Raw genomic sequence first — 14,400 nt, forward strand, 5'->3', positions numbered from 1 at the left:
GTCTGTGGCACACTTGATTACCTCTGGCGGTATACCATCCTGACCAGGGGCCTCTCCTACTGCAATGTTGTCGATGGCTTTCTTCAGTTCATCCACAGTTGGTTCCTGGTCCAGTTCATCCATTACTGGTAGGATTTCAAAATTATGGCTGTTTCAAAATAATTTTGCTGTGTAGACCTACCCCCTAGTCCAGCACGTGTCACAGCATAAAATTCAAAATTCATTCAGCAACAAAACACATTTAACTCTTGCCACATTAGGGTTAATCTGGCAAATTACTTTTTTCCCCCCTCTCCTTCACAGCTTAGAGACACGAGAAATAACGTGTCAAGTAAGAATCATTAAGGTTGGACTGCAAATATCCTGCTTATTCAGGAACTAATAATTTTAAGGGACTTTGTATACACTGACAGATTTTTCAACTGTTGAGATTTTCTTTTGACTCATGTCAGTCTACCTCATGGACTTATGAAGCAGCAACAAAAAAGGAAAAAATATTTTTTATAAATTGTGAAGATTAAGAATTTTTTTTTTTATTTTTTTTTTATTTTTCCCCTATTCAGAAGAGCTTTGCTGAGGCTTTGTCTACACTATACAGCTATTGCTAACAGTCAGGCAAGGTAGGTGTTGTTTGTCAGCTCTTCTGCTCCCAAAATACCCCCACCAAGCCGCACTCACATTGTTGACAGGACAGCGCTTCTGCTGAAAATGGGAAGTTCACATCAGCACTTGCTGTGGCAAAACTTTTGTCTTTCAAGGGGCAAGGGGGGCTAGTACCTCTGAAGGACAAATGCTTAATCATTCAATTGCCAATGTAGACATAGGTCTAGAGCAGGGATTAGCAAACTTTTTGTATCAAGCCCCACTTCTTATCCATGAAATTAGCAACCCTCCACCACAACCTTTCTAATGTAATCCAAACCACTGGAAATTCTGGTTATGTTTATATGTTAAAAAAAAAAACACAAACACAAAAACCCCTTTCAGCATGTGTAAGAAAATACATTTGCAGAATGTAAGAACTTTGTTAATGGGGGTGGGGGGCGGGGAATACACCTACATATACACAGTAACTTATTTCAACATGTTTAATGAAATGGACAAGCTTGAGACCCAGCAGGCGATCATACTGCGCCCTCCGTACGAAATTTCAAGCCCCTCTTGAGAGTACTCACCCCCCACTTTGCTCACCCCTGCCTTAGAGAACTCCCTTCTCTATGCCAGCTACCTTTCTTCCATACACTTCAGATCCCTCACTATTCACATCTAACTGAGCTAACCTTGTTATCCCCACCCTTGCTCTGGCTTATTTATACCTGGCCCTGCAGATTTCCAAGACCAGCATCTGATGAAGCGAGTCTGTGCTCACGAAAGCTCATGCTCAAAACTTTTCTGTTAGTCTACAAGGTGCCACAGGACCCTTCGTTGCTGTTATAGATCCAGACTAACACGGCTACCCCACCGATACTATTCACATCATGATGGGAAGCCAAAGGAGAAGGTGGTTAGTCACCGTGAGAGAAACTGTAAAATAAGCAGCGCATGGCAAAAGGCTTTTTATTCTAAGGTAATCAAAGCAATATGCAGTAAGTGCAGTCGGAATGGGCGAGAGTGCCAGGATGTACCCTCTTATTCATAATTAGGGAAGACGAGCTGGGTCTGGAAAAAGAGCAAGTGGTAATGACAAATGATTTGACAGACTTGTGAATTCAGCATGCTCTCGCACACTGGTTCCCAACCTCTTCACGAGTTCAGACCCCCAAACACGCACCCAAACCGTTCACGGACCCCCATCAAAGCCAATATTAGCCACTACATGCACTTAATTAAATGGAAAAGGAAACTGCAACAGATTTTCAGACAGCCATTAATAATATTATTGGAAGATATTTAATTAAAAATAATTGATTGTAACTTTTCCATTTATTTGAAAACTTATTTTCCATGATCATTTTTCTTTATCTTCTTTTCACAGACCCCTGCAATACTCTCATTGATCCCCAGGTTGAGAACCACTGCTCTATTAGACCTTGTGTGGCTTGTGGCTGTTTCTATGCAGAGCAAGTGACAAATCTGTAAGTGCAAAATAAGCAGAGATGTTTTGGGGAAAAAAAGCAGTTGAAGGAGGGGCAACAGTGAGATACAGAAGGTGTTGGGATGCCTGTCAGTAGGGAAGGAAAATGACACAGAGGGGGAGTATATGAATGATACTCAAGGAGAAAAGGAGAATTTGCATCAGTGCCCACAGGTAAGAAACCAGAATGGATTAGCCTCTTCTCCAGTACGGTAAGGTACCAACAGAACTGAATGAAAAATGTCAGGGCAACTACACCCATGGTGATTGAGCGCACACGTGTGGTTATGGGGAAGCAACAATCAGGGAGAGCTTCTGTCTAAAAACTCAGCTTCAAATAGGTTTGGGGGAAATTAAAAACCTACACCTGGTTAAAGCTGTATTTCTGTATGTCTCTAATCATCATCACATCCAACAGAACCCTGTGACCTTGCAAAGGATGAAGCTGCTGGGGGGTGGGGCGCACTAGAATATTGTGTGGTGTGTGGGTTTGTCCACATTTGAAATATTACCGTGGCAAAGCTGTGTTGCTGCAGAGCGCCAGTGGAGACACTGTTCCTGATGGAAAGGGTTCTTCTGTCAGCCTAGGTAATCATCCTTGGGAGGAAGCAGCTAGATAAATAATTCTTTTGTCAGTCTAGTGCTGTCTACACTGGGGCTTAGACAGGCTTACATATGCTGCTCAGGGGTGTGGATTTTTGTTAATTTGACCCAATTTTCTTCAATAGACCAGTTTGTGTATGTATGAGTGGGAGAGATAAGTCAACAAGTAACCACAGATACAGAAAGAATAAGCAAGCTGAAAGAAGATTACAAATAAGCACTTTACTATGGAGGGAGAAAAGAGACTGAAAATCTTGAATGGTAACAGATCTAAAAGAGAAGTACAACGTACACCCATGAAAAGCCCCAAGAGATTGCTTGAAGGAAAATTCTACTATGCTCGTAAGTAATGTTACAAATAAAAATAGCTTAATTAGAAGAACATGGTCGTAAAATAAACTCTGACAGGAAGGAGAGTGACAGACAGACTGGAAAATATTTGTTTCTTTAAACAATTAGGCAAAACCATAGTACAGTATTTTCCAAACGCCCTAATAATGAGCAGGGTCCCATTGTGCTTGGCCCTACACCAATTTATGATAAAGAACAGCTTACAAATTTTGTGGGCCTGATCCTGCCATCAGATTTGCATGCATGGCCCTCTGCACTGGCATAGGGCCTGGAACATTTTAAACTCTAGACCTCTACTGAATAGGGAATTATAATCCTCCATGTAAATTGCCAGTTCACACATTTCAATCAGCTGAGACAACTTGAATTAAGACCACGGGACCAATGCACTAGAACAGAAAGTATCTGGTTCAAAACAAACTACTACTTTCCTCTTTATTACACAATTAAATGAGTCAGAAGTGCCAAAGTTTAGCTTTGGGACATAGGCCTATTTCTTTGTCATTTATAAACCCAGTTATATTAAAGCACAAGTTAATGCAACATTAAGGTTAAAAATGTAACAAGTGCAAGAGACAGGAAAATGAAGTGTTGCAGGACAAAGAGTAACATGAATTTGCCAGCTTTGTTCACATATACTTTTGATCTAAATTGGACGATGAAAGATGGACCTGAATATGCAAATGGGCAAAGTTCCTTCCTAAAATATAGTCGATGGAGTTGCATGAGACATTAAATTTGGCCCAGTATGTGTACTGACATCAAGACAACATGGCTGTGTCTATACTAGAGAGTTTTGTCGACAGAACGGGGTCTGTCGACGGAGTCCCGACAGAACTCCGCCTTTGCACCTGAAGAGCTCTGTCGACAAAAGTGCAGCGTAGACACTTCTGTCTACAGAAAGGGCTTCCGATAAACAGGGCTGCCCTGTTTGCAGAGCTTCTGGTCAGCTGTTCTGTTGACAGAGGGCAGGGCAGTCTGGCTGCTCTCTATCAACAGAACAGATTGCTCTGTCCATCTGCTCACGTGTGTAGATCCACTCTGCCTACAGAGTTTCTGTTGACACAACAGAACTAGAGGCCCAACATAAATGTAACATAACATAACATAACTAACATACTAGAGGCCCAACATAACATACTAGAGGCCCAACTTAAATGTATACCCCAAATAAAAACACACAGTAAGAGACCTAACAAAGAAACACCATTGCTAAACAGTCATGTTAAAAAGGCAGTGAGAGAGAAAAGGGCAGCTTTTAAAAAGTGGAAGTCAAATCCTAGTGAAGAAAATAGAAAGGAACATAAACACTCCCAAATTAAGTGTCATAATGTAATAAGAAAAGCCAAAAAAGATTTTGAGGAACAGCTAGCCAAAAATTCAAAAAACGATAGTAAAATGTTTTTTAAATACATTAGAAGCAGGAAGCCTGCTAAAAAAGCAGTGGGGCCCTTGGACGATAAAGATATAAAAGGAGCGATCAAGGAAGACAGTGCCATTGCGGAGCGATTAAATGATTTCTTTGCTTCAGTCTTCACGGCTGAGGATGTTACAGAGGTTCCTAAATCTGAGCCAGCCTTTTTAGGTGACAAATCTGAGGAACTTACTCAGATTGAAGTGATATTAGAGGAGGTTTTGGAGTTAATTGATAAGCTGAATAGTAACAAGTCTCCAGGACCAGACGGTATTCACCCAAGGGTTCTGAAAGAACTCAAATGTGAAATTGCGGAGTTATTAACAGTGGTTTGTAACCTATCCTTTAAATCCACTTTGGTACCAAATGACTGGAAGACGGCCAATATAACACCAATATTTAAAAAAGGCTCTAGAGGAGACCCTGGCAATTATAGACCGATAAGTTTAACATCAGTACCAGGCAAATTAGTAGAAACACTAGTAAAGAATAAAATTGCAAGGCACGTAGAAGAGCACGAATTGTTGGGCAAAAGTCAGCATGGTTTCTGCAGAGGGAAGTCGTGTCTAACTAATCTATTAGAATTCTTTGAAGGGGTTAATAAACATGCGGACAAGGGGCACCCAGTGGACATAATATACCTAGATTTCCAGAAAGCCTTTGACACGGTCCCACACCAAAGGCTTTTATGTAAATTAGGTGGTCATGGGATAGGAGGAAAGATCCTTTCATGGATCGGGAATTGGTTAAAAGACAGAAAACAAAGGGTGGGAATAAATGGTAAATTTTCACAATGGAGGAGGGTAACTAGTGGTGTTCCCCAGGGGTCAGTCCTGGGACCGATCCTGTTCAACTTGTTCATCAATGATCTAGAAAATGAGGTAAGCAGTGAGGTGGCAAAGTTTGCAGATGACACCAAGTTGTTCAGGACAGTCAAAAGCAAAAGGGATTGTGAAGAACTACAAAAAGATCTCAGCAAACTGAGTGATTGGGCAGCAAAATGGCAAATGAAATTTAATGTGGGTAAGTGTAAGGTAATGCATGTTGGAAAAAATAACCCAAATTACACGTACTACATGATGGGGTCAAATTTAGCTACGACAGATCAGGAAAGGGATCTTGGAGTTATAGTGGATAGTTCTCTGAAGACATCCACGCAGTGTGCAGTGGCAGTTAGTAAGGCAAATAGGATGTTAGGAATTATTAAAAAAGGGATCGATAATAAGACAAAAGATATCATACTTCCCCTATATAAAACTATGGTACGCCCACATCTTGAGTACTGCGTGCAGATGTGATCTCCTCACCTCAAAAAAGATATATTGGCATTAGAAAAGGTTCAGAAAAGGGCGACTAAGATGATTAGGGGCTTGGAACGGGTCCCATATGGGGAGAGGCTAGAGAGACTGGGACTTTTCAGTTTGGAAAAGAGGCGATTGAGGGGCGATATGATAGAGGTATATAAAATCATGAATGGTGTGGAGAAAGTGAATATAGAAAAATTATTTACCTTTTCCCATAATACAAGAACTAGGGGACACCAAATGAAATTGATGGGTAGTAGGTTCAAAACTAATAAAAGGAAATTTTTCTTCACACAGCGCACAGTCAACCTGTGGAACTCCTTGCCCAAGGAGGCTGTGAAGGCCAGGACTCTATTAGGGTTTAAAAAAGAGCTTGATAAATTTTTGCAGGTTAGGTCCATAAATGGCTATTAGCCAGGGATAAAGTATGGTGCCCTAGCCTTCAGAACAAGGGCAGGAGATGGATGGCAGGAGATAAATCACTTGATCATTGTCTTCTGTTCTCCTTCTCTGGGGCACCTGGCATTGGCCACCGTCGGCAGATGGGATGCTGGGCTGGATGGACCTTTGGTCTGACCCAGTATGGCCATTCTTATGTTATGTTCTTATGCTTCTAGTGCAGACTTAGCCCAATAGTATGAGAACACAGTTTTCATTGCCTCTGTGTGCGCGCGCACATAATGTTCACAATCTCCTTGCACACATTCTCTCTCTAAGTCTCCTCTTTACGTGGGTCTAAGAATTTGCCCATTTCCCAGCACTTCTGCAATCTAATGGAACGGGTGGAATTTCAACTGACTGCTAAAAACTTAACACATTCCCATGAAGCAGGCTCAGAAATGTTTTCACCAATTCATTGATTTCTTTAATATCAGACGGGATGCCCCGGGCAGGGTTCTCTTGAAGGTCAGATTGCTAATCTGGGCCCACATGCTCTTAAATTTCCTGAGTCTGGCTGTGGGTCTCTAGGCCCGCAGTGTCCAATATGTTCGACACTCGCCTCATGTGGGGAATAGGAAGCCATATTGTGGTGAATACAGGGTGGCCAACCCACAGCTCTCGGAGCCTTTAAATGTGGCTCTTCCTGACAGCCGCACAAGGGGAGTGCCGTCCGCCCACATACCCCACCCCTTGGTGGAAGAAGCGCATGGCAGCAGCCACAGTGGCCCCAGCGGCTCTGGTAGTCACCAGCATTGAATGAGAACTGAGGTTGTGGAGGGGTGGGGGACCTGGGAATGCAAATAGTTGGGTAAATATGGGAAGACAACCACACGCGTGGCCATCTTTGAATTGGAATTCAAAGGCACAATCTTGGGGTACAGACGTTCTCCTGAGCGTGGAGATCCACATTCCCCACTGTCTAGGCTCTGTGAGTAGTGCCAGCTCTCCCTCAGCTCAACTTTCCCAGCCTTTTCCCCACTGGGGGTGCTAAAACTTACGGTTTATTCCTTCGGGGGTGTATGATAGTTGAATCACACAACTCACAGGAGTTTGGAAGCTTTACAAAGTTAATCATCAGAGATGAGAAACTGGTTTGTCTTGGGCAGTAGCCAATGTTGTTCCCAGCGTCTTCCATGTGACTAGAGGACCGTCAAGGTTTAATTACCCTCTATTGTATTACCTTGGAATTTCATTCAAACATGAAGTACAAAGGCAGAAGGCAGGCAAGACCCACATTCAAAATGGAATCTGCATTCTGACACATGCATGCTTAGACTTCCCCCAGAATTCTGGTTTCAGAGGAGTAGTCTTTTCAGCAAAAACAATGAAGAGTCCCGTGGCACCTCAGAGACTAACAAATTAAGCTGTACTTACAGTTACCCAATCATCAACTAGAAACCATCAGATAAAGCTACTTACGAAACTTAGCTCCCGCCCCTTCTACTGAAACTTAGTAAAATAGTTTGGTCTTATCTGTACTCAAAGTGCACCAATTTGAAGTACCAGAGGGGTAGCTGTGTTAGTCTGAACCTGCAAAAACAGCAAGAAGTCCTGTGGGCCCTTATAGACTAACAGATATTTTGGAGCATAAGCTTTTGTGGGCAAAGACCCACTTCGTCAGATGCAATCTAACTAAAAGTATGATTTGAAGCTAGTTTTAGCTACAGAGGAGCAAAACCCTGGTAAGTCAGGTTTAAGCCAAATTTAGAGACCATAGGGGCTTTTTGCCTTCCTCTGCAGTCTGGAGAACAGGTCACTTGCTGGTTTCAACTAGTATGAACTGGGGACTTCTCTGAAGTCTTCAAACCAAGATTTGAGGACTTGCAGTATCTGCCAGAGGCTGTGGGCCTACCACAGGATTGGCTGGGTGCGGTTCTCTGGCCTGTGATGTGCAGGTCAGACAATGGTCAAGATGGTCCCTTCTTTCGCACTGGTTTAACTAACTCAGTTAACTCATGCTGGCATGCATCTTTAATATACACAAAGCCTTAACCAAACACCCAGAGGTATGCATTCAGTCATGAGATAGGATTTCATTCATTTGATACATACACACAATAGCCATAAAATCCTCACCAACTGCACGTCTGAACTGAATCCCACGTGATCTTTCGGGTGCTATAGAAAACAGAAAATAAAATTCATACCCCCAAAACAATTATTAAAGTTAATCTCCCCACTCCCTCGCCCAAACAGCTGAATGGAATTTCCTCAAACATCTTCCGCAGTAAGGCCAACCCTGGCCCTCTTCAATAGAAGAGCATTTTAGAGCAAATTATGATCACATGCAAAGGGGAGGTGAAAGCTGTGAAAAGTTAGGGCGAGAGTCTTCAATCACAAAAGCTATACTAAAGTTACTCTGCAATTGCTACATACTTTGCAGAAAAGGCTCTTTGCCAGCCAATGTCCAACCAAGGGTCAAGAATGTACTTTGTTTTGTTTAAAGAGGTAGGGGAAAGTTAGCAGGATCTGTTCCAGCAGGGAGTAAGGTTGAGGCATTTAAAAAAAAAAAAGAACCCCCCCCCCAAAAACAAAAAAAACCAACACCACCACCACCACCACCACACCAGATGAGGCACTAGAGCAAAGGGGAAAGATGAGGAAAAGGAATGGAGAGAAAAATATGACACTTGTTTCTAGTCCCATATTCTGTTCTTTTACAATAGGGTCTGGATACAGAGCCTAGAGAAAAATGGCAACATGGTATCTACATATATACATTTCCAACAGATTCTGATTAACAGGGTGCCTGTGACAGGTCGAATATCTGCTCAGAGTCCAGCCAAGATTACCTCATGTAATAAACCAACAATCTCTCATTAATCAGTGCTAAACCTCTATCCTGTTCCTTCCAAATCAATCTGACACTAGTTCTTTTCCAACAGTATATTTTATTAAAAGCTATCTAGAATAATAATGAAGATAATATACAGAAAACCATGTAAATAACAAGAGTGACATTACACAAGCATCTGGATATCCTGTGTCATTCAAGAGCAAGCCCATATTAGTAGCTAGTCTATACTATTATGGAAATTCTCTTAACTACAACATTGTCCATGAAAATGATAAGAAAGACACAAAGAAGAAAGAAAGAAAGAAAAAGGAAGGAGCACTATTTATACTCAGCCAGTTTCATGTGCATGGGCAGGTGTCAAACAAAATAGCAGAGGAGATATTTCTTCCTATTTGGTAAAAACCTCAATAATTCAAAAGCCACAATACATGTGAATACAAGGAAGTCCGTAACAAATAATATCAAACCATACTTTTTGTGACCCCTATTTTAAAAACAGTGCACATGTAATGGATGTGTAATGTGATACATGTTTACTGAAGAATGTTCACAAACTTTTTAGCTAGTCTATTTCCTCACACTTTACATGTGTGTTTGTACCACAGTCTTCCCGACTTTCACTCCAGAAGCTTCTGTCTCTGGGGGGATGTTAAGGGCAGTTATCCAACATTTTAATATCATGCATTGTTTGGTATTTAGATATGAGCGGTTCATTTTTGGAATTTTAGACCTTCAGCATTTACCTAAAACCATCAGGAGGTTCTTTTATTTACTTTTTTTTTTTTTTTTTAAAAACACACACTTTGCGATAATAGCATCGTGAGCCACAAAGAGGTCCTTAAAGAGACACGTTACACCGGAGCCACAGGTTGCAAACCCCTGTGCATTGCAATCTGTGCAAAACAGTAACGTGTGCTATGGGCAATACAATGGCTAAGAGCACATCTCCAAGTCACGCTATTTCATACCGAGCAGCTACTCAAATCAGGTTTGTACATCTTGTAGCTACCCGCTCTGTCTTTCTTGACTACACGTTAAACAAACCGAACTAATTTAATCACATTCACAGAAACAATGAAATTTAGAATAAAAGATTATGGCAGACAATGTCCAAAACCAGAATATTAATAAAAACTTAACTGACATATTTTTATCGTGAGAACACATTATAGAATTAATGGTGTTAAATGCCATAAGATGGCCCAAGTTAATGTTAAACTTTTGTAAATTCATGAATAAGGAATACAGTGTTAGTGACATAATTTTTGATTGGCAAACTGATAAAGATCAGTATTTCCCTCCATGTATCAGTTTTATCCATATAGATTTGGAGCACACAACTCTGTTGTATGTTTGTATGGTGCCTGATAAATGAGGCTGTGGTTTCTAGGCACTCCCATAATACTTATAATGAAGATTCATCATACCACATGCGTACAAAATTCACCTCTAAGGCCATGTTCCACCCTAGCCAAAAACTTCAAAATGGCCATTTCGAAGTTTACCAATGAAGCGCTGAAATACATATTCGGCGCCTCATTAGCATGCGGGTGGCCGTGGCACTTCAAAATTGACGCGGCTTGCCGCCGTGCGGCTCATACAGACGGGGCTCCTTTTCGAAAGGACCCCGGCTACTTCGAAGTCCCCTTATTCCTATGAGCAGATGGGAATAAGGGGACTTTGAAGTAGTCTGGGTCCTTTTGAAAAGGAGCCCCGTCTGGACGAGCTACGTCAATTTTGAAGTGCCACCGCCGCCCACATGCTAATGAGGTGCTGAATATGTATTTCAGCGCTTCATTAGTAAACTTTGAAATGGCCATTTGCATGGCCATTTTGAAGTTTTTGGCTAGTGTAGACGTAGCCTAAGAGACACTAGAATAAGTGTACTGCTTTACTGGGATTTATTAAGTCTTGATAAGTTTTAACATCCTATGTTACAGTCATTCATTCACAACTTGGTCAACAATATAATCTGAAATTTTAATTAATAAAATTGAGTTTATAAGGCTCATTGAGCTACTACTAATAGTTTGGCTGAGCAACCCACAAACCAATGAACTTGAGAAACATGGTTTAATTACTTAAAGATACTTAACTGGTGTGTGTTTGTTCCCACAAAAAACTGAAACCCCAGCTGTGCAGACTCAGAACTCTTCCTGGTCTTAAGCCCACACAATAAGCAAACTGCAATAAACAGGGAAGTACAACATAGGAGAGACAAAACAAAAAACAAACAAAAAAAAAGCAGTCACACAGCACTTTAAAGACTAACAAAAAACTCCCGCAACGTGGCATCTTGTGTGGACATTTGTTTAGTGATGAGACTGACCTCTCTAACTTTGAAACTAATGTCCATGCAAGATGCCACATTGTAGGAGTTTATTTTGTTAAGTCTTTAAAGTACTATATGACTGCTTGTTTCATTTTATGAAGACACAGACTAACACGGCTACCTCTCTGTAACTATAGGAGAGAGGGTTAAGGACATAGGAGCAAGTTAAGATAGGGGGTGAGTGTCACGTCCATACATTTTGTGCCTGCTAATGCCTCGTTGGCATTTAGCCCAGCATGTACGTAACTGGAATCAAGCCTGATCTGGTGTTGAAACAGCATTTCAGGAAGCAGCACTCTGCCCTCAGTCATGAGCGCATAAATCCTACACCATGAGGCATGGGGTTGCTATGCTGATGGAGGCCCCATGTTTCAGATGCTACATAAAACAAAATAATCTAAATGACAGCCTGTGGTCATTAAAGATCCTATGGATCTATTGGCAAGAATATGGATGCAAGATGGAGCAGTTGCAGTGGTGAAATGGAAGAAAACTTTTTAGCAATTTCTGTGTCCTGGTTTCCAAACCTACATAAAATCCCCTTCCACTTTCAGTTGCTTCTCACATTTCTTCAATTTCTAGCCTAACCATTAAGCAGGCCTGCAGTGGGCTAATAAGGACCCACCATCTCAGGGATTCAGCCCCATGACTCTGCTCCTGGTTTCAACTTTGCTGAGGCACCAGGACTCCAGGCTGTGGCTCTGATCCTAATTTCATCCTTCCGGGGTGCTGGGGCTCAGCCCCAACAGACCCCTGAAATCAGCTTGAGGCCAAACTTGAGAACCACTGGCCCAGTAGATCTACTTTTGCTGAAAGCTGCAAGCACTACCGAAAGAGACATTTGTAATGTGAGTTTTTATTACAGAGCAGCTACTTCAGCACTACAGTATCACATCCAAAAATATGTTAATAGAAAATTAAGCTTGCAAAGGCAAACACTTGCAAAGGAAATGGCAGAATTAAAGTTCCTGTGTGGCCTCATGTGTATAAGTAAGATACAATGTTTGATTACATGAACATACGGAAAATTTCAGTCTGAATGGTCAAAGTTTGGCTAAAACTCATAAGCAGCACTATAATACAAGGCAAAAGCTGTTAACTCCTGTTATTCAAGTTAGAGGAATTGGTACCATTAAAGTACCATTAAAATGTGAATGAATTGGTGCTACCAGTGGCATGGAAATCAATGCAGAAAATAGGTCATCTCTAGTACTTTCAGCCAGTGTCTGTGGAGAAGACAGACCCATTTGCTCAGGGCTAATTGAAACACGTTACAGAGAAACCAACAGACCCTAACGAATCTAAAGTAGTGAGAAAATGAAATTCAGAACAAAGTGAAGCATTTTTCTTTCACCATGTGCTCAAACTGGACTGAAGCAGAAATAAGAACTGTCATGAGTCACACCGAAGAAAGCTTGGAGACCCTTCAGAAACATATGTTTGGAGGTAGACACACTGCTTGTGTGTGTACTGAATCTCAGACACCTCAATCAGATCCATTGCTCATACACACAAAATTGTCCTCCCCGTGTTTACTTTTCCCCTCCTAGCTAAAAAATAGTACTTGATAATTTTTAACTTTGGCCTCTTGTTTCCCACCACAAAAACTCCAATTCAACTCAATTTCATTTCATTTCTCAACAGGGTGGTGGGAAAGCACGCCACGTTTTTGTCAAATCCATTTACCACCCAGGCTAATATTAACACACTGACTCTTGCAATACACTGCTCAGTTTTAAAGGGTCACTTTCACTTGTTTTGCTGAGGTGAACAGGAACTTTGCATACTGAGGCTGCTTCCCTCTTACCCCACTTCCTTATTTTTCATTAAATATTAGAATATGTGTAGTTCCCTAATGGGAGAAGGGACTATCTCTATTATTTTTAACTTGGTGCAAGGTTAGGGGCATCTTATTTTCACATCCCCCGGTTCTGTGCTGCTACCTGTCGACTGACAGGAGGAACAAGAGTGCTAGAATGACATGCTCAAAGGTCAGTCTCTCCCTGCTAGTCCTACTGGCCACCAGGGACATTTGATTGTGCAAGGACAGCACAGCCAGGATCTCCTCTGCTACTGTTGCAGGAACTCAAGGGACGGGTTAGGCTGGAATACTGACAAGTTACTCTCTGTTTCCACTTCATGCCAACAACAGAGGTTCAGACCTATTCTTCTGCCCACTGGCCAGCAAATGGCAGCAGAGAGAATATGACTAGGAGCCTCTAATTTCAGCACATCTAGCCAAATGCTGTGTGCAGTTGGAAAAGAAATGTTGTGATGAGACTCATCTTGGTCTCCCTGTCCCCATGTCAGAGTGCTGTAAAGCAAGGGTGAAACATTCCGACTTGGGTTCATACTGCATTGCTCTGACCATCTCGGGCCAAGTGGAGGAGCAAAGGTGTAAGGTGACACAGAAAGTTTAAATGAATTGTCCAAGGCGGCAATCAGGAGCACAAGCACCTGATCCCCTGCTTTAAGTACTAGATCATACTCTAAGGGCACATCTACATTACACGTGAAAGTCCACCTTGAGATATGCAATTTCAGCTATAACAATTGCGTAGCTTGCTTTGACTTATCTGCAATCTGCTTAGCTGGCTGTCCTCACTGAGGGCAGGTGATGGGAGAAACTCTCCCGTCGACCTCCCTTATGCAGTATCAGTTCTTCATAGTGGAGCCAAATGACTCTCCTCCTTCCGATACAAATCTACGTGTCCCTTTGCAATGACGACACTGAAAACCAGGAATGAAACCGTTCCATGTGGGGTGGATGTAGAAACACTAACCTCCACTGTCTGCTTCAAAGCACTCAACGGTCTAGGCTCGCATTTCACAATAAAGAAAACAATGGCACTGTATTGTTATTGCTCAATTGGTTTAACTTCACCCTCTTTAGACTGGCCTCTAGCTTGCTGTTCAACTTCTTCATTGCCTCTGTTTTCCCTGTATGTGATCACTACAGTCTACTGTCCTCTCAGACAGGAAAGCCTTGTGCTACTAAGCAGTAAATTCATGGATATGACTACAAGGCCAAATACAGCTAGCTATAGATCAGGCTGTGACTCTGTCATGGATTCCAGGACCTCC

General features: G+C 41.8%; 1 protein-coding gene across 4 annotated transcripts in view; it reads right to left on the minus strand.

Moving 5' to 3' along the window:
• RNF24 (ring finger protein 24) overlaps nt 1-14,400 on the minus strand; it is a 79,640-nt gene that overhangs the window by 43,216 nt on the left and 22,024 nt on the right. The window contains exon 2 of one of the 4 annotated variants that reach the window (XM_074992248.1): nt 8,264-8,305. The exons of the other annotated variants lie outside the window; for them this stretch is intronic. Coding sequence (XP_074848349.1) covers nt 8,264-8,305 — 42 coding nt within the window. The remainder of the gene's footprint in view (nt 1-8,263; nt 8,306-14,400) is intronic. 4 annotated transcript variants of the gene reach the window in all.

Source organism: Carettochelys insculpta, chromosome 4 (assembly GCF_033958435.1).
Source record: "Carettochelys insculpta isolate YL-2023 chromosome 4, ASM3395843v1, whole genome shotgun sequence".
Classification (NCBI taxonomy): domain Eukaryota; kingdom Metazoa; phylum Chordata; order Testudines; family Carettochelyidae; genus Carettochelys; species Carettochelys insculpta.